The 25,979-nt window shown below is 47.7% G+C and overlaps 1 protein-coding gene across 1 annotated transcript in view; it reads left to right on the forward strand.

The window, feature by feature from the left end:
• The window catches only part of LOC147664958 (twisted gastrulation protein homolog 1-A-like), a 69,200-nt gene that overhangs the window by 23,114 nt on the left and 20,107 nt on the right, over nt 1-25,979 (forward strand). The window contains exon 4 of the mRNA XM_086949860.1: nt 22,887-23,099. Within this exon, the coding sequence (XP_086805986.1) occupies nt 22,887-23,099 (213 nt within the window). The remainder of the gene's footprint in view (nt 1-22,886; nt 23,100-25,979) is intronic.

Consider the following 25,979-nt stretch of genomic DNA (forward strand, 5'->3'; position numbering starts at 1 on the left):
AATGCCTAGGCACAGGATTCCACATTCCAGAGCATGCGGCGAGGCGAGCTCAGCAGACAGCACGAGGATACAACACATCCTCCTCACCAGAAAAGAAAAGGCATTGATCTTAACAGTTAATACATACAAGCAGAGCAATTAATACAGTCACATCACATTGAGAACAAATTGGAAAGAAAAGGATTATTCATTGAGAACAATTTGGGAAGAAAAGGTTATTCACCAACAATGTAATCTTTATGCCACACAGGAGGTTTCCTCAGACGGGAAAAACTTGAATGAGGAGATTGGACGGGAATGGATCGAAAGGAACGAGGGAAAACAGGAGGGTGGCGAGAATTGGAACTAGAGGGAGAGGTCCCTGTACGGTTGGGGGCAAAAGAACTGCTAAGAAAGGGTGGGACTTTGACAACTTTAGAGAGACTCCAAACATTCCCGTCTGACAGCTCTACAACCTGCCTGCCCACTCTTACGACTAACAATGGGTCAGAAAAGCGAGATACACCAGATCTAAGAAAACCAGACTTTCTCACACGCACCCAGTCACCAACCTTACATGGATTACTGGAATTGGAAGACACCGCAGGGGAACGACAAGTAGAACGTTTACCATCTACAAGGTTTCGCATCCAGGGTTGGCTTAAATTACATACACTTTTCCTCCCCCGCATTATTTCAAAGGGAGACAGTTCACCATTAGCCTTAGGAGTATTCCGATAACTCCATAAAAGTTTTTTAACAGCCTCGAGACAATTCTCACCGTTGCACACAGCAAGCTGTAGACCCTCCTTGAGCACCCTAATCCATCTTTCGACCATTCCGTTCCCTTGAGGATAGTAAACAGAAGAGTGCTTGTGTAGGATGCCATGATTGCAACAAAAAGATTTCATCTCGGAGGAGGTGAACTGTGTGCCGTTATCAGAAAGGATGGAAGAAGGAAAACCTTCTTTTTCAAAAATTGAATTGAGAAAGTCGATAACCACTCTGGAAGATACATGTGGGAAAAATTTCACCTCAGGCCAACTAGAGAACTGGTCTATCAAAACAATGGCGTACATGGGACCCTGACCAAAGGACATGGGTCCGGCAATATCTACAGAAACACACTCCCATGGTTTAGATGGTCTTGAGATAGAATCGTGGTGATATTTAACAGGCTTTTGGGATTTATCACTCACACAACATTCAACACAGAACCTTACTTTTTTCTCGATTAATTTATCGACACCAGGCCACCAAAATTCACTTCTTATTCTTTTCTTCATGCTGGACATGCCTGGGTGGCCCTCATGAGCCATGTTTAACACGGTGTTCCTTAAACTATCCGGAACCACCAACGGTAAACCTCTCAAGAGAGTTTCTCCCTGGACGGAGAGCTCTTGAGCTACTTGAAAATAAGGCAAAACACTAGAAGATAAATTGTTCTTGGGAGGCCAACCATTTTTGACATAAGATACAACATCCAAATAATCACGGTCACTATTACAAGCCAAAACCCAATCGTCTTCACGAATGCAACCATTGGACACTTCGCAAATTGACACCACTTTGTCAGGGTCATTATCGGGAGCAACATGATTGTCGTCTTCCACGGGAAGCCTGGAAAGGAAGTCAGCAAGAACATTCTTTGCACCGGGGATGTACTCAACGGAAAAGTGAAAATCTTGCAGCTTGTACTGCCATCTTGCGATTCTAGAGGTGGCTTTACCACACCCTTTGGTCGTAAACAGGTCAACAAGGGGACGATGGTCCGATCGTACAACAAAATCTGTACCATATACATACCTGCGAAAGTATTCAATTCCCCACCAACAAGCCAATGTTTCTTTTTCAAGAGTAGAGTATTTTGTTTCAGCACCACGTAGTGGTCTTGATGCAAAAGCAATAGTGACAAAGCCGCTGTGTTGCTTTTGCATCAGAACAGCACCAATGCCGACATTGCTTGCATCAGTGACGATGAATGATTTGCAATTAGTGTCAAATGGGGACAAAGCAGGAGCAGAAATTATGCATTGTTTGATGAAATTGAATTGACATTTGCAGTTATCATCCCAAACAAACTCTTGATGATTTTTCATTAAATTACGTAAGTGAGAGGTTTTATCAGAAAAGGAGGGGATAAACTTGGCATAGTATTCGGCTAAACCGAGAAAGGATCTAAGTTGATCCTTGTTGCCCGGTTCAGGTGCGTTTTCAATAGCCCTAACTAAGCTTAATTTGGGAGAGATGCCTTGTTTACTGATGGAATGGCCTAAATAATCTACTGAACTTTTCCCAAATTTGCATTTCTCTTTGGTAAGAGTGAGACCATTGTCTTGTAGGATAGACAAGACTTTAAACAAAATTTCAGAATGTTCACATTCATCCTTGCCGAAAACCAAGATGTCGTCCTGAAAATATAACACGTTGGACACATTCTTAAACATATTGTGCATTACACGTTGAAACACTGAGGACGCGGACACTAACCCAAAAGGCATCCTTTTATATCTGTATGCACCTTCAGTGGTTATAAACGAAGTCAGATGCTTGCTATCATCGTGAAGTGCTATCTGGTGATATGCGTTAGATAAATCCAATGTGGTGAAGATAGATGCATCCTTGAGCTTAGCGAACATTTCACCAATATTGGGTAAAGGATGTCTATCCACCCATACATTTGAATTTAAATCACGCATATCCACACATAAACGAATTTTCCCGTTGGGTTTGTGGGCTACGACCACTAGCGAGAGCCATTCGGAGGATTCAATTTCCTCGATTACATCTAAGTCGCATAACCTCTGAAGTTCTTTTTTTACAGATTCACGTAAGGCTAAGGGTATGTTGCGTACTTTATGTACTTTGGGAACAGCGTTATGTTTGAGAATAATTTTGTGCTTGAAATTTTTGAGTAGACCCAAAGTAGGGGAGAAAACCTGTGGAAAAATAGTTTCCCATTTGTTGTCACGGGCTACCTCAACAGAATTGATGAAGTCAGAGTAACCTAAAACCTGATCGGGGTGATTGGGATCAAGTTTCATCATCAATTCTCTCTGTTGTGGCCAACCTAGTAAGCATGATCCATCCTTAGCAACATAAACTTTAGCATGAATTGACTTGCCCTTAAATGACAAAGTGGAAGGAAAGTATCCAAATACATCAATGGGTTTTTTCCCATACCCCCTTAACTTTATGTCAGAGGGAAATAACGATATGACATCTGGAAATTCCTTTAGCAATACGTCATCACCAATTAGAGTGTATTTAGCACCAGAGTCTGCCATGACTTTTATAGATTTGGACCCAATTTGAAGCATACAAAAGGGTGAGTCTTTTTTATCTTCCCCAACTTCATAAACGTTGCAGATGTCGTCGTACTCATCGTCGTCATCAATGTCTACAGGTTGAACTTCAGAGAATCTGGGGCGTCTCGGGTCAGAATTAGAATACTTCGACCTGTTGCGACTCTTACACATTCTGGAGAAATGACCCCTAGACTTGCAATAGTTGCAAAATTGTCCTATAGCGGGACACCTTTTATCTGTTGCTACATGGCCAGGAAAGCCACATTTGAAACAAACGACATCCTTTCTAAAGCTTTGATGAGAAGTAGAGGCCATCAAAGGTTTGTTGGAAGTAAAAGTGGATGGGTTCTTCTTGACGTTTTGGACCACCGATATACTAGGATTTTCGGAAGAGGATTCTTTTGGTTTTTTATCGGACAACTCTTTGATGCCTAGCTTCATATCTTCAAATCGGTGTGCGATGTCGAGTGCTTTTGAAAGAGATAAGTCTTTTGCGTCAAGTAATTTTTCTTGAAGTTTCACATCAGAGACATTATGCACAAGTTGGTCCCTTAGCATTTGATCTTGGAATTGTTGATAGTTGCACTTTGCAGCCAGGATCCTTAAATCTTTGATAAAAGAATCAATTGGTTCAACGGGAAGTTGTTTTCTGCTAAGAAACTTGTGACGTGCCACCACTTCATTGACTTTTTTTATGAACTGTTTGTCGAGTTGCATAATTGCATTTTCATAGACATCAACTTCTTCTTCAGATGAATTATCTAATGTCATTGGAGGTAAATGTGACAGAATTTGTCTTCCTTCTGCGCCAAGCGAATGTTTTAGTATTGCAAGTTTGCGTTTGTCCGTGTAGTTCTCACCACCAATGGCTTCGAGATAGGCTTCAAACCCTTCATGCCATTGTTTCCACTCCAAAGGTGGTTCTCCGGGACTGGCCAAAAATGGCGGAGGCGCATTAAAACTTTCCATTGAGATGCAGAATAATGAATGGAAAAGTTGATGAATGTAACTTTACCAGACTACAGAAAATGTCTTACTTAGGTATTGTGATGTCATACACAGTGGTAAAAATTCTTTAGAGGAATTATTCCATGAAGAAGAATGCAAGAATTTCCTTGAAGAAAGCTTTGTGATGTCACAAAAACAGATCGAACAGATGCTGCATGTACTTGCTTGTGCTGACGCTGCCTGCCTTGATGAAAAGCTTTGTGATGTCACAATAACAAATAGAATAGGCGATGCTTGCACTTGCTTGTGCTGACGCTGCCAGGCTGGAATGCAGAGAATGTTGAGCGTTGGCTCGCGCTGAGATTTTCAGGCGCGTGGTGGAGCGCACGCGTCAACTCGCGCAGATGAAAGTACAGAGAAAAGTATTAAAATGAAAATAATCTCACCGCTTGATGTGAAGAAAGCGGGATTTTCACCAGCGTGGCATCAATTCGATAATGAAGGCTCGGCAGGCACAGAGGAGAGAATTCAGCATTTCATGTTCACAACGGTAATCATGGTCCGGGGATACCGGGGCTGCAGGCTCAGGAATCGCGTAGGTTCGTTTACACCAAGTCGCCAGTGAAGTATCCAGGAAGGAGGGAAACTGACAGTTCTCAATTTTGTGGTAAATAAGGATTTATTGAAGAAGCGAGATCCATAGATGAAGAGCCCACGCCAACCGCTGCACTGGAATCACCGGAATGCCTAGGCACAGGATTCCACATTCCAGAGCATGCGGCGAGGCGAGCTCAGCAGACAGCACGAGGATACAACACCCCCCACCTGTTACCGGCACCGAGATCACATTGTGAAAATACTGTTCTAAAGCCATAACTAGTGAAACATGCTAGTGAAACATAATGGTGCCAGCCCAAAGCTTGTACACATTCCACAAACGTAAGGGGAGAGAAGAGCGAAGGCACAGTGCAGAAACACCCCGATCCAGTGCACATTCGGGCAATGCCTGAGGGGCCGGTGTCCGTGTTCATATTGTGGGCAGCTTTTTTGAGCAGTCTGGGGGCCGATGTGGGCGCTGTCTCTATTGTTCGAACAGTCAGCGGCCCAGTGGGTGTCTGAGTGGCCTTTCTATAGGCAGATGGGCGTTCATTACCTCCTGTTTAGCAACAGACAGAGATCACTCCCTTTGTCTCGCTGGCCGGCCCATTAATGTGGGCACCTAATGAGCGGGGGCAGGGGGCCTGAGTAGAAGTGCCTCACTTGTTTCCAGGTGTGTTTCAGCAGTGTAGCAGTGTAAACTGACGCGTGCATTTCCCCCCACCATTGCTTTGTTTTATAAGATTGCACCGAAACAGTCATTTGAGGAAAGGCATAATGCAAATGTGGGCCAACATTTTTTTGCGTGCCCAGGCCGATTTTCAATCCCAATCCAACCCTGTGCACACACATTGGCAAGGAAATAGCATATCAATAACATCCATTAAAGATGACTCTAATACATTTCAGTTCCAATTTTCAGCAAGCTGTACACTCTTTGTAAGCCTCTGCTGAACGATGTGGGAGGATCACACACATGAATGTAAAGTAACAGAAGAAAACACCTTGTCTAACGGCTGTTTTAAACGTGCATGCTTGTAGCAACCACAACACTAGTTGATCCAAATTGGTGTAGAAAGTACCAGTGTTAGGTTGTTGAAGTAGTGAGGCTCACACCACACAGGGATGAATGTGATTTTTAAATGTCCAATGAAACATGTCCAGGCTCGGGCTGTCCGCTGACAAGGACACTCGTGGGGCTGGCTTGCCTGGAGCTCCATTCTTGACGCTTTCCTCTTAGTCTTAGGCAGCTTCTTTAAATGTTGGAGCACACTTAAGTCCAGGCCCAGCTTGTCAACAAAAATATGTTGAATCTTATTAAAAGTAGCTAAATTGTCTTTGAAGTATTTCTTTATTAGTCTTGTAGTTGCAGGATAGTAATTAGGTACAAATGTTCATTAGCCTGGTAATCCTTAATCTCCAGCCCCACCAGGAGCAGCCTGCCTGCTGCTCAACCCATCTTCCAACTGTCACCACCCATCCACACAGGCACCAGAGCATTCCAAGCATCACAGACACACCAACATTCCACTGCCAATGCTCACACTGGCTGAGCAGCAGGGAGATAGGTAACCAGTGATAGATATGATAACATAAGCAGGATATAACACACCTGCTTAAGGTGCACCGTGGCCCAAACAGGAAAAGTTCACCCTATATGTAATAGGGCCCCAGATGCCGTGCGGTCTAGCAGTAGAACTGGTCCACCTTGCTAACACTCCATCCTCGATCTGTCACCCAGAGACCTTTCATCATGCCTCTCCCTGCCTGCCAGAGACCTACTATCGCAGTTAGTTGGCCATCTGCCAGAGCTGCCATGCTCAATCAATCAATCAGGGAATTGTAAGCGCGCTTCTCACCTGTGAGGGTTTCAAGGCGCTGAGGGGGTCTGGGTCAGCAGGGCTGTTTAGCAGAAGAGCCAGGTCTTGAGAGTCTTCAGGTCTTGTCCGCGATGTAAGAGAAGGATCTTCCATCTGCTTTGGCTCTGTGGATGCGAGGGGCTTTGGCCAGTGGAAGGTTGGCTGATCAAAGGATTCTTTTGGGTACGTGGAGGGTGATTCTGTCATTGAGGTATTTCGGTCCAGTGTTGTGTTGGCATTTGTAGGCTTGGGTGAGAATTTTGAAAATGACTCTTTTCTCCACGGGGAGCCAGTGGAGGTTTTGTAGGTAATGGCTGATGTGCTCGTGTCGAGGGATGGCGAGAATGAGTCTGGCAGCGGTGTTCTTCATCGTCTGAAGTTTGCAGAGTAGGGACTTATTTAAGCCGACATAGAGTGCGTTTCCATAGTCTAGACTGCTCGTGATGTGTGTGGTGACTGTCTTCCTTGACTCAGGGGGATCCATTTGAACGTCTTACGGAGGATTCAGAGGGTGTTGAAGCAGCTGGAGGCGATGGCATTGACCTGTCGGTTCATGGTGAGGAATGAGTCGAGCACGATGCTGACGTTTCTCGCATGGTCCGTGGGAGTCTGTGGGCTGCCAAGGGTGGTGGGCCGCCAGGGGTTGTCCCATGCTGAAGGGATGGTTCAGAGGACGAGAACTTTTGTCTTCTCGGCGTTGAGATTTAGGCACCTGTTGGTCATCCAGACTGCCACGTCCTGCATTCCTTTCTGGAAGTTGAGTCTGGCGTTGGTGGGGTCTTTGGTGAGGGAGAGGATGAGCTGAGTGTCATCAATGTAGGATACAATGTTGAGTCCATGGTGTCGGACGATAGGGACGAGGGGGGCTATGGGTCAGGCTGAGTGATGACCCCTGTGGACTCCGCAGGGAATTTCCATGGGATCGATGAGGAAGGGTGGCAGTCTGATCCTTTGGCTTCTTCCGGTGAGGAATGATCTGATACAATCTAGGGTGGTTCCTTGTATGCCGGCGTTGTGTAGTCTGGTGACGAGTGTGCAGGAGTCAATGTTAAAAGCTGCTGACAGGTCGAGTAGGATCAGGGCTGTGGAGTGCCCTTGGTCAAGGATGGTGTGGATGTCATTTGTGGCAGCAAATAGGGTGTTCTTGGTGCTGTAGTTGCTTCGGATTCCGGATTGGGATGGGTCGAGAATGCCGTTGCCTTTAATGAATCTTGTCAGTTGGCTGTTGACTGTCTTCTCCGCAACTTTGTCCGTGAAGGGGAGGAGCGAGTGGGCCTGTAGTTCTTAAGGTCAGTGAGGTTAGCTGATGGCTTCTTGAGCATGGGCCTGACTTCTGCATGTTTCCAGTCGTCTGGGAAGGTGCTTGTTTCGAAGGTGGTGTTAATGATGCGTTGTAGTTCGGGTGCGATGGCAGTGGTGGCTCTGTGGAAGATGTGTGGGGGCAGGGGTCAGTGGGAGCCCCTGAGTGGAGGCCTTTAATTTTTTTTTTTTTATATATTTTTATTGCAGATTAGTATAGTATACACTTATTCCGGTCAACATCACTATTACCCGTGCGTGCTGGGCATATGTCATTGGACCTCGTATTACATGGCCATTTAGCCCACAACCCGGAGGGCGGGCGGCATTACTCAGGAAGAGGGCATATGCATGCGTGACATATACGTATAACCAAGACCGGTCAACCATAGGACCTTGCATCTGCTTTTCTTTTACTCCCATCCCCCCCAACAAACAAATGTAAACATATCACTGGAGCCAATATTAACTTAACTGCACTGCTATTCTTTGGCATCGTTGTTTCTGTTGTCCCTCTTCCATTTCCCAATGCACGAAAAGCATGCCATAGTTGGCTAATGCAAGTATCCTAGATTCAACAATTATCATCTTCGCACGTACCCCAATCAACAGTGACTTCCCCCATGTCAGCTCTCACTACCCCCCTCAATTCCCTCCCCCCTACAATAACGGCGGTGTGGGCAGTTGCAGAATCTCACAACCCGTCTCAACCGTGTCACTGATAGGCTGGCAAAGCTATAGACTGTATGTAGTAATCACTGGAACGTGGGTCTTTCAACCCTCCCCCTCTGGCACTTGCTGATCCTTCAGAGTCTGAACTAGGGCCTCCCACGATCTGGCTACCTCTAGCGCCTTGTCTGAGCCTAACCACACTTTCACAGCTCGCCCACTTGCAGAATTCCCTCCTCCAGCGCCCCCTTGATGGTCCTTCCCTCGCCTTCCAATGCCAGGTGATTTCGCGCTTAGCTAGCAGAAGCCCTAGATCGATACATTGACTGGTAACCTTGGTTTTAGCAATGTATGGAAACCAGTGCAGCAGGCAGGTGGCCATATCATATTCTAGCTGTCTGTCAGTTACTGTGTTCAAAAGCTCCCCCACTTCCTCCCAATAATCTTCCATTCGCGGGCAAGACCATAGCATGTGTTCTATTTCAACATCCTCCTCCCGACATCTTGGGCATGCTGCGTTCTGGACCTGGAAATATTTCCGGATCTTCCCTGGCGTTAAGTAGGCCCTATGCAGTATAAAATACTGAATTTGTTGAAGGCGAGCGTTCCTAGTGCCCTTCCATGCCTTCTAGAGGATTTGTTCCCATGTGGTATCAGGTATCTGTCGGCCTATGCTCTCCTCCCATTTCGCCTTAAGAACCTCCAATGGACGCATGCCCTCTCGTAACAGCCGGGATTGGAGGCATGTCACTGCCTTAACAGTTCCCACAGCCATCACTGTATATTGGCAAGCAAGGGTTAACACCGGTTCCATTTTCCCCGTTCTCCAGTGCTTTTGAATCGCGGTCGTAATCGCAGCATGAATCAAAAAGTCCCCGTCTGGGAGCCCATACGTGTCTTGCAATACTGGGAAGGGCACTAGTTCCCCTTTCACATACAGGTCCCCTACCATCTGAACACCCAACTGCTCCCAATTTGCTAGTGGGGACCAGTCCCCGCCGTGCGTCAGCGCCGTCAGCATGCCCAGTGGGATCTCCGGAGTGTACAGGTGAGGTGTCCCTGCCCTACGTTGTGTTATATTCCAACATATTCGCAAGGTCCGCTCCTCTCCAGTCAGGTCCTGCAGTTCGAGTTTCTGTTGCATAACTATATAGGCCAGTACATGACGTGGTATTCCCTTTTCCCAGCTACTCTCCGGGCCCCGATATTCCTGCGCTATATTTTGTGTTAGAACCTGCAACTGGGCCGCCAGATAATAAAGCTCAAAATCAGGCACTGCCAGGCCACCCTCCAATCTGAGCCTCATCAACGTCGTCAGTGCTACTCATCTTCTACCGGTGCCCCAGAGGAAACCCACCATCAGCGACCTCAGATCTTTAAAAATTCTCGGCGGCAGCCAGATCGGTAAGGTATGGAAATAATACAGCAGTCTGGGGAGTGCCACCATCTTAACCCACCCCACCCTGCCCATTACCGACAGGGGGAGCGTCGCCCAAAACTTCATGCACCTCCTCAAAGCTCGAACACAGCGGCCTATATTACCCTCCAACAAATCTCTCTCATTATGGTAAACCCGAACTCCCAGATAGGTGAGGCATGTCGGTTCCCACGTCAGTTCCCCCAAAGTTGCGGGAGGAGGCAGGCCCTGTCGAGTCGGGAAGAGGCACGTCTTAGCCCAATTTACCGTAAGACCGAATACCATCCCGAAGCATGACAACATGGCCTTAGCCCCCTGTAAATCGGCCTCGGCAACTCGGAGAAAGAGAAGTAAATCATCCGCATACAGGGAAATGTAGTGCTGGTCTCCCCGGTGCATCAGCCCCCTATACAACCGTCCTGGTCTTGCCCGGACCGCAAGGGGTTCTATCGCCAACGCGAACAGCAGCAGTGACAGCAAGCACCCCTGTCGCGTCCCTCTCCTGATTGGATATTGGTCAGAGATCACCTCACCTATCTTCACCCTGGCCATGGCCGAAGAGTACAGCACCGACATCCATCTCACAAACTGTTCACCCAATCCAAAACTACTTAGTACCCTACGGAGGAAGGCCCATTCCAGACTGTCAAACGCCTTCTCTATATCTACAGAAAGGACCGCTGCAGAGCTCCGGTCGTCTTGATTCTCCGCCATAACCCTAAGGAAGTGACGAATACTCAAAGCCGTACATCTTGTTGGAATAAACCCCGCCTGGTCAGTGTGACCAGCGTCGTCATGTGTGGCAATAATCGGGTCACCAGTATACTGCTCAGGATTTTGAAATCCACCGATAGCATGGACAACGGCCGATACGAAGCCACATCCAAATCCGAGCGGCCCGGTTTCAGAAGGGGAATTATCAAATCCTCGCGCATCGAGCATGGTAGGTGGCCCTCCTTCCCTGCCTCCTGATATATCTCCACCAAGGAAGGCGCCAACGCATCAATATACTGAGCGTAGAATTCAATTGGCAGCCCTTCCGGCTCCGGTGTCTTGTTCCGGGCCATGTGCTTAATTGCACCACGCACTTCCGCCAGTGTGATGTCCTGCCCCAGCAGATCAGCCTGGCCCTCATCCAACTGTGGCAGAGGGGTCCCCTCTAGGTATTCCTCTATGTCTGCCTCCGTTTCCCCCCTTCGACTGCTATATAGTGCTCCGTAATAAGAGGCGAAGCGTGACACCACTAGATCCTGCGAGTAAGTCAGGACGCCAGTGTCCAGTGTTATCTGCATAATGGGTCCACTCCGCGGCACTGGGTCAGCCAGTTTGGCCAGCAGGGTACCAACCTTGTCCCCTTCCGCATGAACCTTCACCAGGTATCCTCTGTGGTCTAAGCACCGCAGCCTCTCAGTCTCGGCTGCCACCTTTTCCTTTGCTTCCACCAATTGCTCTTGCAGGGATGGTTGTTCCGGCCTCTGCCACTCTAGGTCCCTCAGATCCCTTTCCGCTTTAGCCACGTCCTCCACCACTGTCTTCCTAGCCCTTGAGTACTTAGTAATACAGATCCCTCGAATGACCACCTTAAAGGCATCCCATTCAAGCGCCCTCGAGGTCGCCGTACCCCGATTTTCCCGGAAGCAATGGTCAATCCCTTCACCTACCTCCGTCCGAAACACCTGGTCTTCCAGAGTGTCAGGGCACAATCACCACGTCGGAATCGCCGTTCTCGCCCTCTGCCAGGTAAGTGACATCAGTAGCGGGTTGTGGTCAGAGTTAGTTCTGGCAAGGTACTCAGTGTAGCCTGCCATACGAGCAAGCAAGGAGGAACACAGGATGGCATCAATTCGAACATGGAGATCATGCACTGAGGAAAAGAATGAGTAACACCTATCATGTGGATGTTGTGTACGCCACACATCCAACAGTCCCCAACCTTCCTGCAAGTCGGATCTAGCTTTAGCCAGTTTCCTAACCGGGGTCGCTGCCAGCAGAGGATGCGATCTATCCATGTCTACATCAGTAATAGCATTAAAATCTCCCCCCACAATTTCCGGGCCTACAAGAAAGGGTGCCAGCAAGCCCGACAAGTTAGCTAAGAAACCAGCCTGTTCGGTGTTCGGGGCATAAATACTGCACAGCACAACATCCCTGCAATAGAGTCTTCCTTCCACTGCTACATACCTGCCCTCTTGGTCCAAGACCTGCCTGGTGACCTGAAATGGGATCCCTGCCCGTATCCAAATGAGCACTACCCTCGCAAACGCTGAATAAGCTGTACTGAAGACCTGTCCCCTCCATCTACGCTGCAGCGCCTGACCTTCCGCCCTGGTAAGATGTGTCTCCTGCAATAGAGCTATGTGCACTCCTCTCCGCAATAAATAAGCATGCACTTTGTGGCGCCTAGCCATAGTGTGTAATCCCCTCACATTCCAAGTAATACACTTCAAATCACGTAATGTTCCCATCAGTGTAGCTTCGCCTTTCCGCCCTCTCCTCAGTAGTAACGCCCAAACATGTGCCCAACCCCCAAACTCTAAACCCCAGAAAACTCCCTCATCCCACCCCACCCCCAGAACAGGACCCAATAGTAGCCTATCAGCCCCCATCCAAACTGCTCAACAACCACCCAACACTATTCCGTCTTAGTCACCACAGGTAGCCTCAAGGGCAACAGAAGTCCGGCTCAGTCCAATAGGGAACAGCGCTCGCCCCAGTCCCCCCGCTACGTACCTCAAAGAATACCAATTTGAAAATAGGAACGTCCAAATGTCATCAGGCACTGCTCCAGGAAGCTGCGGGACAGAAGGACCCTTCCCGGCCCAGAGGACCATGTCCCTCATCCTTCACTCAGTATCCCATCAGCTGTTTGTGGCGTGACTACGGGTCCTTTGGAGCTGTCTGCCTCTGAATTTTCAGCGTCCGATCTCCTCTTGTCCCCATCCGATTCAGACCCTACCGCCGATTCTGTGGTCTGCGATCCCGTAATTTCCGCCGTCGCAACCAGTGCCCCCAAACGATCTTGCGCCATCTGGAGCAGCTGCTGTTTCTGCTGAATCTTTGAGCGTTTTCGTATGCGTTGAGATTTGCGCACTTGGTAGGGCTTCGGCGGAGTGGAATGACCACGGGTGTGACAATCTGTGCCCGCTTTATACGTGTCAAAAGCAAATCCATGCCTCTTCAGGCATTTGGAAGAAGTGCGTTGAGCCATCCAATATAACTCTGGGCTTCGCCGGGAATATCAGGGAGTACTGAATTCCCTCCTCACGCAGTTCTTTTTTGATCACTAAATAGGCCCTACGCTTCTGGACATCTTGGGTGTAGTCTGGGAAAATCGTAACGGTGGCATTATCAACCTTAAAGGGTCCTGCTGTGCGTGCTCTGTTGATCAGGACGTCCCTATCTTTGTAATGTAGCAGTCTGGCCACCACCGGCCGAGCGGGACTGACCGGCAATGGCGGCCTAGCTGGCACCCTATGAGCCCTCTCGAGCGTGAAGAAGGGAGACAACCCCTCCGGAGCAACCTCCATCCGAAGCCAGTTCTCCAGATATGCCACCATATCAGCCCCCTCTATTTTTTCCGGCAGGCCCACCACGCGTATATTATTGGGCCGGTTCCTACTTTCCGAGTCCTCGGCCCTCTTTTCTAGCACTGCCAGGCGTTCAAGAGCGTCTTCCAATCTGGCCGTCGCTGTAGTCTGTGCTGGTTTCAGTTCTTGGATAGTGAGTTAGTTTTCTCTCACCCTGTCCGCAAGTTTTGCGTGGTCTGCGTGCAGGGAGCCCGAGCCCAGTCGCCACCTGTGCAATATCTTGGTGAAGTGAGTCTTTGGTCGCAGCTATCACCTCCAATATCTTGTCCAGGTGCTTGCGTATCCCTATACTCGTTTATTCTTCCTCAAGGTCGCTCCTCGCACCCTGGCCATCTTCCTGTCCCGCTGCTTCCTCCTTCTTACCCTTCGGCTTCATGATATAGCGCAGGGAGGTGCGTCTCCTGTGAGAGGTCTCACTGTCCAACACCCCCTCACGAAGCACCTCAAGTACACAGAGGTCTTGGCTGGGTGGCGGAAGTAGTCCTGGCCTAGTCTCTGCTTCCGGCCAGCGTACCCAGGGCCGAGGAGGTATGCCAAATGTCTTGCTGCGCAAAAGGGGGAGGCCCTATCTCTCACTCCGATCAGGGGGCACTTCGGCCTGTCTTGCCACGTGAGCTTCCTGCAATCATGGAGCCGCTCGTTTTGCCAGTCTTGGAGCCCTCTGCGCCAATGTTGCACCGGCCCTGTCGGGAGGCCTCCTAAGTGCCTCTTCGTGGCCCTCCTCGCTGGTAGTTGCGGGCCCTCAGCTACTCCCCCAGTCGTTGCAGGCAGGGCCCGGCACGGTCCCTGAACACCCTGCCCTCTGGGGTCCGCCGATTTGTAGGCCGCACAGTTCCTCCTGTCCCGTTAGTCGTGCATGCAGGGCCTAGACCCGCCCCTGCCCCCCCTCCGCAGTCCCTGGTGCAGGTCCAGCCCAGCGCACTCACTAGAGACCGCTAGCTGGCTCTCCTGGTCGTTGCGGGCCTCGTCCGTCGTGCGCCTGCTTTCAGTGCTCGTGTCATGTATATCCAGGCGTTCCTCCGGTGGAGCACGGGGTTTCCCAGGGGCCCAAATCTCCTTGCGCAGTGCGAGGGCGCCGCTCCGTCTCTCAGCCAACCACAGCCCCCTGTCTTCGTTGTCACTGCCAGGTCTCAGGTCGCCGGATGCAGCGGGCTACCTCTAGTCTTGGTCTCTACCTCCGCCGACCTCCCGTTAAGTGCGGAGAGGTCCCCGGGCCGCAGCCGCCATCTTGGATCCAGCGCCAAAGCCGAGGTGTTTGGGGCCGCTGCCTTCAAGTCGCACCGTCACTGCACACCTCTGGTCTCCCAGACCAGTTCACTCGTCGTCTCTCCTGGCACAGTGGTTCCCTCGGCAGGCGTCCCGTCCGCACGATTGCTAAGCGGACAGAGCAGCCCTTTCTTTGTCTTAGGTCCCGGCTGCCATCTTGCCCCACACTCCCGGGAGCCGGGGAGAAAGAAACCCACGCCCGGGTCGTTGCGGCGGTCCGGGGTCCCCACCGAAGGTCGGAGTTTTCCAGGCAGACCTTCCGACACACTTTGTGTCTAATTCAGGCATTTTCAGGAGGGTTAGACAGGAGAAACTCGGGGTCGAGCGCGGAGTTTCCTGCTCACGCCGCCTCACCCATTGGCGTCCAAGCCACGCCCCGTGGAGGCCTTTCATGGACAAGGCGGTGTCTTCGGCCGTGATCAGCGTCCAGGTGGAGATGGTGGGCTGGCTGTCATGTCATGGGGGGCGGGTTGGCTGTGGTGTCTGGCGGCTGGTCGACGAAGTTGTCGTAGAGGTTTTTGATCTTGAGGTGGAAGTAGGTTCCAAGCTTGACGCAGAGATCTTGGGACGGGGTGATGTCTGTGGCTTTGCTGTAGGGGTTGGTGAATTCCTGGATGACACTGAAGAGTTCCTTGGAGTTGCTGGAGTTAGTGAGGATTTTGTTGTGGATGAAAGACCTTTTGGTGGTTCTGATTCGGTTGTGGTAGTCCGTCATGGTGTCCTTGTGGGTGGTGTCGTTTTTGGGTGTCTTGCTGTTTCTCCAGTTCTTCTCCAGGCATCTGCAGGTGCGTCTGGCTTCTTGGAGGTCAGTGGTGAACCATTTGGCTTTTCTGGGGCTCTGTTTGTTGGGGTTGCATAGCGAGGCGAGCTTGTCTGCGCCGCTGGAGATCCACATGTGGAATTCCCTGGCTGCTAAGTTGACCTTGGAGAATCGGGGTGTGATTATCTCAGATGAGGGCGGAGTTAAGTTGTTCATCTGTGACTTTACTCTAGTTCCTTTTTGGTGGGCTTGGGGCTGGTTTGGGTGGCTTGGGTTTGTCGACGATGAAGTGTATGCAGTGGTGGTCGGTCCATGGGGGTTGTGTCGTGTGGCTGAAGTAGATGCTGTTACCTGCTGCGAAGATGAGGTCAAGGGTGTGTCCTGCTCTGTGAGTCAGTGTGGTGACGAATTTCTTGAATCCGATGTTGGCGAGGTTGTCACAGAGAGTGGTGGAGTTAGGATCGCTGGGGTTGTCGATGTGGAAGTTCAGGTCTCCGATTAGTATGTTGTTCGTTGAGGCGATGTCGTGGGGTGCAATGAGGTCGACTTTGGTGGTGGCGAAGTGGGCCTGGAGCCAGGGGTCTGTAGGCGAGGGTGCTGTAGAGTGTGGAGTTGGGGCTGGTCTGGATCTTGAAGTGCAGCTGTTCGGAAGAGGGGAAGGTTTCGCTGGAGGTGGTGAGGTGAAGGGTGTTCTTGTGGACGAGGGCGAGGCCTCCTCCCGGGTGGATGGGGCGATCCTTCCTCTAGATCTTGTATCCGTCCGGGTTGGCAGTGTTGATGTCGGGGGTGGAGGAGGCGTTGGTCCAGGTCTCCGTGAAGAAGGGGATGTCGGGCGAGAGAGAGCCAAGTATGTTCCAGATCTTGACAGCGTGTTTGTGCAGGGAGTGCAAGTTGAGGAGGAAGCATCTTAGGGTGTCTCCAGTGTTGGTGCTGCTGGTGTTGGTGGCCGGGGTGGTGGTGAGGGTCTGACTGCAGTGGAGGTAGGAGAACTGGCCATGGGTGGTGTTTGGCATGGCGTGTTGGCAGTCTCTGAGTCTTCCGGGGTTGAGTGTGTGGAGGGCGGCTGTATTGTAGTGGTTTGAGATAGAGGGTCCCCGGCGCTGGTCGCGCATCCTTGCCTTTGGCGCGGCTTTGGCGTGCCAACTGCAAGCATCCGTTGCGCAATGGCGCAGCAGCTTCCATTAAGTAGGGGAGGGATGAGAGGCTGGGAGCGGGAGCTGTCCCGGGGAAGGGGCCGTAAGGGCAGCAGCGGCAGAGCGGAGGCAAGCACCAAAAGAAAACTGGGGAAAAACAAAATGAAACATACAGGTGGCACAACAGTCAAAATTTACATAAGTGAAAGAACGGATGAAAATAGTTACGGTGGTGGCTGATGGTAGGCCAGTTCCTGGGTAGAGAGGGAAGCAGGTGCGGGCAGCAGCCTCCAACCTCCTGGACTGCTGGTATGGGTATCTTCCCTTGGTTTTTTAACACTGTATGGATTCCTCACGATCAATATTTTTTCTCACAAATGGTGTACAGTCTTTGACACGTGCAGAATAAAGCAGCAGTGGGGTAGCAAGTTTGGGATTTTTTTCTGGTGAGCATAATTAAAAGATTTTTTTTTAAAGTTTTGATTTAAAATTTAAAACTTCTGGGATGCTCTCAGAGCGATGAAGATTTGTTCTAGTCTTTTAACGATATGCTCAGAATTGTAAGCAAGTCCATTTTTAGTCTGTCCTAGTGAAAGTTTATGCTGTCTCACCAACCTATTTTAACCTTGAACATGCGTACATCATATTCTTAGTAACTCTAAATACAGAGTTTGTTTCAGCCTCCTTCAGCCATTGCTCTGTTGGAATGACATTCACACGTCAGTTCAGGTCATAGGAAAGAATACGTGGAGGGCGGAGACTGAGTCACCCTCCTTCAGCTATGGGCTTGTAAGCAATGCTATTCACAGTTCCTGCCAGCCCACCGTTAAGCAGTTCCACGCCAGGTGTGTCAGGCAGTATGAGTGATTGCACTTTTCCTGCTTACTGTCTGGTTCCACAACCAGAAGAACAAACACTGGCAGGCAAAAGAGTTTATCTCAATCTGCAAACGTCTGCGCTGCCCCTGCTCCTCACAGTGACAACAACAATGCATAGTAATGTTTTCAAAATTGTAATACAGTACCACAGCACCAATTCACAAACATTTGATATCTTGACACTGTAGTGCCTTTGTACTAAGGAGACACTATTATTAGTATGGCTATTACCACTGACATTACTACCACCATTACACCACCAACACCATATATCAAACACCACCATTATCAGCACTATTACCACAACCACCATTCCCATCACCCCCACTATCTCCTCCATGACCATTACCACCTCTAATATCGCACACACATTACCACTTCTATCTACATACGATAACCCATTTTGCCACAATCACCACCTCTCTTACCACCCCTACCACTGCCATTACTGCCACCACTATTATGACTTGCACCAACACAACCACCACCATGATTCCTATCATCATTACCACTGTCTTAACCCCATCATTACCGCTGTCTTCACCACCATTTTCACCATCACCAGTACCACCATTACTATTAATACTATCATTACCATTTCCACCTCTACAACATCTCCATTACCACCACCATTACCTCTGTCATCACCACCATTACCACTGGCATTACCACCATCATCACCATTAATACCCCTTCTACTACTTCCATTACTGCAACCATTAACACCACCATTACATTTACCACCATTGTCACAAATGTGATTACTGCTACAGTTACACCATAATCACCAAAATTACCACAGGTATAACTGCTATTGGCATGATTACTAGTACCACCATTGACAGCACCTTTATTACTACTGTTACCAAGATTACACCCAAAACTGTTATCTGTACCACCACCATCACTACCACCACCATTACGACAACCCCAACAGTTACTACTACCACCAATATCACCACCACTGTTATGATGGGGACTATAACCATCACCACCATTACCACCACTGCAAAATCACCACAAACATGATTCCAACCATTAACACTACCATCACCATTACCGCTATCACAACCACCGCCATTACCACCTCCACTGCCATCACAACTTCAAAATCCACCATCATTCTCACCACACTCCCAGAATCACCATTACCATCACCACCACTTTCAATATTGCTGCCAATATCACCACTGCCACCACCATTACCATCATTGCCACCATTACTACCATTACTACCATCATTACCACGACCATAGCAACCAGAATAACTATTACCACCATTAATGAAGCTATCAATACTATTATAACCACCATCATCATGACCAGTGTCACCATTACCACCAAGGCTGCCACACAAATTACAACTACCAACATCATTACTACTGCTACCACCATTACCAATACCACCAGCACAAACACCACCATTACCACTGCCATCAGTACCATTACTACTGCCATTGTCAACACTGTCACCATTACAACCACCTCCGGTAATACCATTACCACTACCACCACCATTACAGCCATAGAAATAACCACCACCTCCACCAGCACCACCAGTATCACTGCCACTATTATAACTGTTATTATATCTAACATCACCATATCCACTACTGCAAAATTACCACAGCAATGACCACAATCATCACCACCACCATCACCATCTTCCATCACAATTACGACACACAGCATCCAGGGTTGATTTTTAGCTGTTAGTTGTAGGGAGGTCCACCAGCACCCATGTTTGAGGACTGGCACTTATTTTTACTCATCATACTTTGACCCAGAGCAAGAGACAGAAACACACAAAACTGGGGGCGAAGGAGGGAGAGACACCTGGGAAAACAATGACATAGGAAGAAAGTAGGGATGAAAAATAACCTGAAAGATTGAGATATAGAGGCAGGATGTGTCTGGTGGTGTAGGAAAGAGGCATGAGTTGGAGCCGAGACAAAACAGCCTTGGTATTTGGCAATCTAACATTTGATAGAGCTGGTTACAGAATTATGAGCAAAACCTTGATCTTTGACACTCATTCTTTTAAAAATTAGCAACCACATTGCCACATCAACATTACCATGAACACCACAAGTAATATTACAATATTACTACCAATAGCAACACAACAACCTTCATTACCACAGCTCCCAATACGAATTTCCAACATCACCACCACAAACTTCGCCAAGTACCAGCAACACATTATCACCATCACTGTAACGAGGCCCACCAATATTATCACCACCACCACCACAATACAGGTACCACCACTATTACTATTACAACTACCATTAAAACCACCATTACCTGAACCACACTGATTATCAAAATGACATCACCATTAGCACCATTACCTTCCCCATTACCACCACCATCATTTTCTCCGCCATTACCACAGACACCCATATTACGCCCACCATTGTCATTACCAGTACTTGTGTCAAGGGCTAGTAGCACAAGCCTAGCTTCAACACTCAAGCTGCCGCAACAAAAACTGCAAATTATGAACTACCTTGAATTGCATTTACCATGATACACAGGGGAAACTGGAACACATGTGCAACCAGTGTGTGACTCAGTGTCAGCAATGTGTATACTAGCTCTTGTCCCATTGGGGCAGGTGGTGAAAGGTTTCCAGAGCAAAATGTCCGTACCTGGGAGCTGCTTGGCAATTATCCCCAGAATCTAAACAGCAGGTCATAGTCGCCCAATACACTGTTTGCCCTTCAGAAGAGTTCAGAAGAATGGAACACTGGTGTCAAGGTCTAGAAGCACAGACTGTGGTTCAACTGCCCAGCGACCACAAGAAACAACTGTAAGTTGTGGACTACCTTGATTTCATTTACCATGATGGCCTGGGGAGAACTAAGATAAACCTGTGACCAGTATGTGACTCTACTCCCTGGCAATGTATACAAGCTCCTGTCCCTTAGGAAGGTTGGTGATCGGCTTCCAAAGCCATGCGTCTGCATCTGGGAGCTGCTTGGCACTTATCCACAAACAGAAAGCAGGGAGTCATGTTCCCCTCAAGAGACACTTTGCCCTTCTGAAGAGTTCAAAAGAACTAAACACTGGTGACAGGAGCTAACATCACTGGCTGTGCCTCAACACTTGAGCGACGACAAGAAAAACTGTAAGTTAACATCTACATTGATCTTCATTTACCATGATGTCCGGGAAAGGACTGAGACATACCTATGACCAGTGTGCGACTGCCCAGTCACCACAATTTTAGTCACCAACATTACCATTAACCATTACCACTTTGAATATTATCACCACCATTACCACCTCTACCACCGCCATTATGACCAACATCATATCCACCATTACCACCACTAGTATCACCACCACCAATATTACCACCATTATTACCAATACCGCCACCATTACTACCATCACTATTACACTACCATCATTAACACTGCTACCAATATTACCATCATTACCACTACCATTACTACCACACCACTACCATTACCACCACAAGCATTGCCACCACCACCATTACTACAACTATTACCACCGCAACAATTACTACTGCGACCACCATTACCACATCCAGAACATAACTATCACTACCATTACCACTACCACCAATATCACCACGAGTACAACCTCCCCAATTCCCACTAGCGCTATTACCACAAGCACCACAAATGCCACCATTTCTACACTACAATTATTACCACCAATACCATCTGCTCATTACCACTTGCCACCACCTCCACTATTACCAGGGTCACTGGAATTATGTGATTGTATGACCGCAGCGGTTTTCGCATAATTATAGATTTACTGCATTTGTCACATAATCTGTCATTTGCCGCTCAATCTGCAGATTTTAACAAAAATATTTTTTTGTTTCTGGCTCAAATGGTTCAAAAGGTACTAAATATGGAGCGACAAGTCTTGCAGCACACTGGAAGGCCGTTGGCAAAACTGGACGGGTCACCTTTTTGTTGTTTATTACTAAATGTGGGTGTTAAACTGGTGCTAGTGAGTGCAACCAATGCTCAGCCAGTGTTACCAAGTTTAACAATGACTAAATAATGAAGTAATACTATTATAAAATGTGCTGCATTTTTCCGCATAATTTGCCTTTTCTGGCTGTATAAATGACTAAAACCGGCCCCATTATTTAGCCTTCTCCTGATGCATAATTCCAGTGGCCCTGACTATTACAACCACCATTACCACCATAATCATTGACTCAACCATTACCACACCATTACCACCACCACCATTACCTCCATCTTTACTCCTGTTCTAATTAGAACCACCGCAATTTTTTTTACATTATTTATACTCAACATTATCACCACTACTACCAACATCAGCATTACTGTTATAAAAATAACCACAACTGCCATTACTACCACCATGACAGCCATTATATCCATCACCAATATTAGAACCAACCCCATCATTGCCAGTGCCAGTACAATCACCATCATTATCATGCCAGAGTTCCCTCTACCACTCCACCACCATTGCTACAACCACTATTAGCATATTACTATTAACACCACCATCATGCCCACCACGACTACCACCACCATTATCTGCACCACCACTACCACAGCACCATCACCATTATTGCTGCCACAATTTCTACATCATTACACAACCGTTACTATCATTGTCACTGTAAATGTTATTACTAATGCCATCATTGGAACCAATATCACCAACATCACTTTCACTATCGCCGTCACTATCATCACTTCCACCACCTCTATCACAGCTGTTATCATAACCACCATTTTCACAAACATTATTGCTACCACTATCACCACTACACCACCACCACTACCAATTTCACCAGTGCCACTAAAACTATCACCAACATCTCAACGACTGACACTTTAGGCATCACTACTACTACTGCTGCCACCACCACTTCAACTGCCACAATCATCACTTCTATTACAAGCACTATCACCACTACTACAACCACATCATAGCCATCACAACTATTACCACCACCATTATTTACTCAAGTGTTTACATGTTTAAGGGTATGTTTTGTGTTCTCCAGTGGTGTGTCCATGTGTAAAAGGAAGGCTGGCCTAGCAGGTGTGTGACTGATGTTGGGTGTTTGCTAGCAGTAATAAAAAAAAGGCAATGCCTGTTCGCTTTGCCAATGTCTATTCTTGTTTTTTCTTTTCCCCCACACTGGCCAGGCCTCTGTAAGGAGAGGGGTAGAGTGGACACTCATCCGGCCTCACGCAGCTCTGTTGAAGATCTTCCAGCCCCCATCCCATCACTATTTCGTGCACTCTCCACTGTCTCTGACAACGACCCCCCACTGGGCTGGAGCAGCTTCTCCTTGCCTGTGTCGGAAGAGGTTCAACAACAGCATCATGAGCACCACCTGGTTCTAGGGACTCACAGAGGTGAGTTCTAAATTCACAGCAGTGGGTACTGAATGTAAAGAGATGAGTATTGACCTCACTGATTTGAGTACTTAGTGTGTGGTATTGCACCCTGATGTTTGATAGAGTGCTGATCAAATAGAGGGGCACTCTGAGAGGAAACATGTGACATCTGCTTACACAGATGTGAATGCTGAAAGTACAGATGTAACTGCTCATGCAAGAGTCAATGGTAGAGATGCTATTAAGCAGCCAGTGCTGAACTGACCTTAACGTGAGAACTAAGGCCCTAGTTACAACTACTGGGCGTATTCACTTTCTAGTATAGTTGCAAACTGTTTGAGGCTGACTTGAGGTTCTAAGTCAAGTGGTATTTTCCATGTGCAAATTGTTGTTTGCAATTACGTTTTCGGGAGGTACAAGCTGGTGAGGATGTTCTTGACAAATAGTGTAAAATTCGAATTCGCGCACCATGGAACTTTTTCAAGTGTGCGTAAATCAGAATTTCACATGCACAGTTAGCACCACAGCAAACACCACTCCGCTTGGAATCCTTTTTCAGGCACACGCTTTGCCAAATATAAAGTGGTACGTGCTGAGTCAGAGTGTCAGTACTGCTTGCACAGAGGAGAGAACCAACTGCTCAAAGGTCAGTACTTAAAGTAATTGCTGAGTACACAAAGATGAATATTAACCACACATACAGATAGGTATACTTAGGCTGCAGAGGTACATAATGTGCACTAAGGTGAGCGCTGAGCATCCTTAACTCTGTCAACACACTGCACACCCATTCTTCAGTGCTTCCAGGCACTCAAACTCTGTGACCAAATAGTTGGTAGAAATAACAGATCGGCTAGACGAGATTAGGTATTTTTAGATTGCAAGGGAAATGATTTCACACCGGCTTGGCTACCGCTAGAAAGAGCAATCCTAAATGGTCTCGAACCCCTAGCCCTACTCTCAGCCAACAGACACCCTGAAGCCAACAGCACCATTTTTAAAAACACTAAGAACGCTCTTCTTAAAGTAGACAAGAAAATGGAGAATAGCATTAACAATACAAGGTGGGAATCCATTTGGTTCAACACAAAAATAAAATACAAGGACAAGACACTAAACATGAGCTCTTGGTACGAACGAGGCATCTCCACCCCCAGCCAACTGGAAAAATTAGGCACACCACTCACATTTGACACCCTTAAATCTCTCCACAATCTACCAGACATAGATTTCTACAGATTCCTAAAAATAAGGTTGGCACTCACCAAGGCAGATCTAAACAAAATAACCCCATCAATCCTACAATAAACGTCTAACCTAAACAAAATTAGCCACCAAACATCGCACCTTTACAAACTACTAAGCCCAACTTCTACAAAGCTAAACGTCAAGACACTAGAGTATTGGGAAGGCCAACAAAATAGGTGTTTCAATGATAAGAAAAAAACTCACCTGTGGAACTCAGCAAGCACAAACAAAGTCACCCAATCCTAGCACAGACAAAATACTGGCTCCTACGCAAAGCATACTGGACCCCGGCCAAACTAGCGGCCGTAGGGATCCGAGACAACGACCTATGCTGGAACTGCCACAAACATAAAGGTGACCTTGCTCATCTTCTCTTTCACTGTCCCAAAGTCAAAACATTCTGGAACAAAAAAAGAGACTTCACAAATAGCACAATGGGATTCCCACTGCAAAAAGACTTCGCAGGGGTAGTCGCGGCCTTCATGGCCCAAGAAACTCAATCTAAGAATGACAGCGAGCTAATAGTCATCCTACTCACAGCAGCAATCAAGACAATCCTAGCAAACTGGAAAGACACGGGGAAAGCATCCTTCAAGAGTTGGTTTAATTGGATCAGCTTCCTCAGAGGAGCTGATAACATAACATCAAAGCACACACCCAACTCTACCGCGAAGGGAGAGATGTGGCATGCCCTGGACAACTACCTGGCATCACGCAAGCCTCCGTAGGCAATTTACAGGGATCACCACCCCAACACACTCCCCACACACACATAGGTGTACTCCAGCATGATGGCACTTAGCAAGAGACGCCAATAGCATCGACCACAACTCTATCTCTTCTTTCCCACTTTTTCTTTTCCTTCCTAGGAGGGCAATACACAAACAAGGCCAAGTCGCAGTATGCCTAGCCTATGACATTTTCTACCAGTCGCCTACATGAGCAAGCCGGAACGAGTGACGCCAATTGTAACCCCACTGGCGTACACCGACAACAATATTGCCTTCACCATATCTGTACTGTACCTACAAAATCTTGTAATAAAATCCGATGAAATAAAAAAAAAAATAACAGATCGGCTAGACGAGATTAGGTATTTTTAGATTGCAAGGGGAATGATTTCAAAGGAGGAGAGGTTCTGATCTATGAAATGAGGTGTAGGTATTTTACAATGATAGAGATTAAGGCAGACAGGCTTGAGACTTAGAATAGGCTGTACTTCGAGAGAGGAGTCATGCAGAAGATGGAGAGTGAAGAGAGGGCAATTCGAAAGAAAACAAGGAGGGGTGACAATTCGAAGTTTAGGTCATTTTTTCATCCATGGTTTTATGAATACAGGGGAAGATTTTTGAGATAGCATGCAAATGAAGGATGCCAAACTGTAGAAGGAAATGACTTAATTGCATGTGAGATAGTGCTATATTAGGTGTTTGTAAAAGCCACTATACACAAGAAACTGTTTGTCCACTGCTAGGAGCCCTGTAGACCACCGCTTCTGCAAGGACATCTGATCATCTCAAGGTTTGCAAGTGTAAAGAAATGACTGTACAAATAGACAAGGAAATATTGAGGGGCTTATTTACAAGCCCATTGGTCTGCCGGTGCGTCACTGTTTTTGACGCATCGCCAGCGCAAGAGGCTTGCCCAGAT

This window comes from Lissotriton vulgaris, unplaced genomic scaffold, assembly GCF_964263255.1.
Source record: "Lissotriton vulgaris unplaced genomic scaffold, aLisVul1.2 SCAFFOLD_2301, whole genome shotgun sequence".
In the NCBI taxonomy this organism is placed as follows: domain Eukaryota; kingdom Metazoa; phylum Chordata; class Amphibia; order Caudata; family Salamandridae; genus Lissotriton; species Lissotriton vulgaris.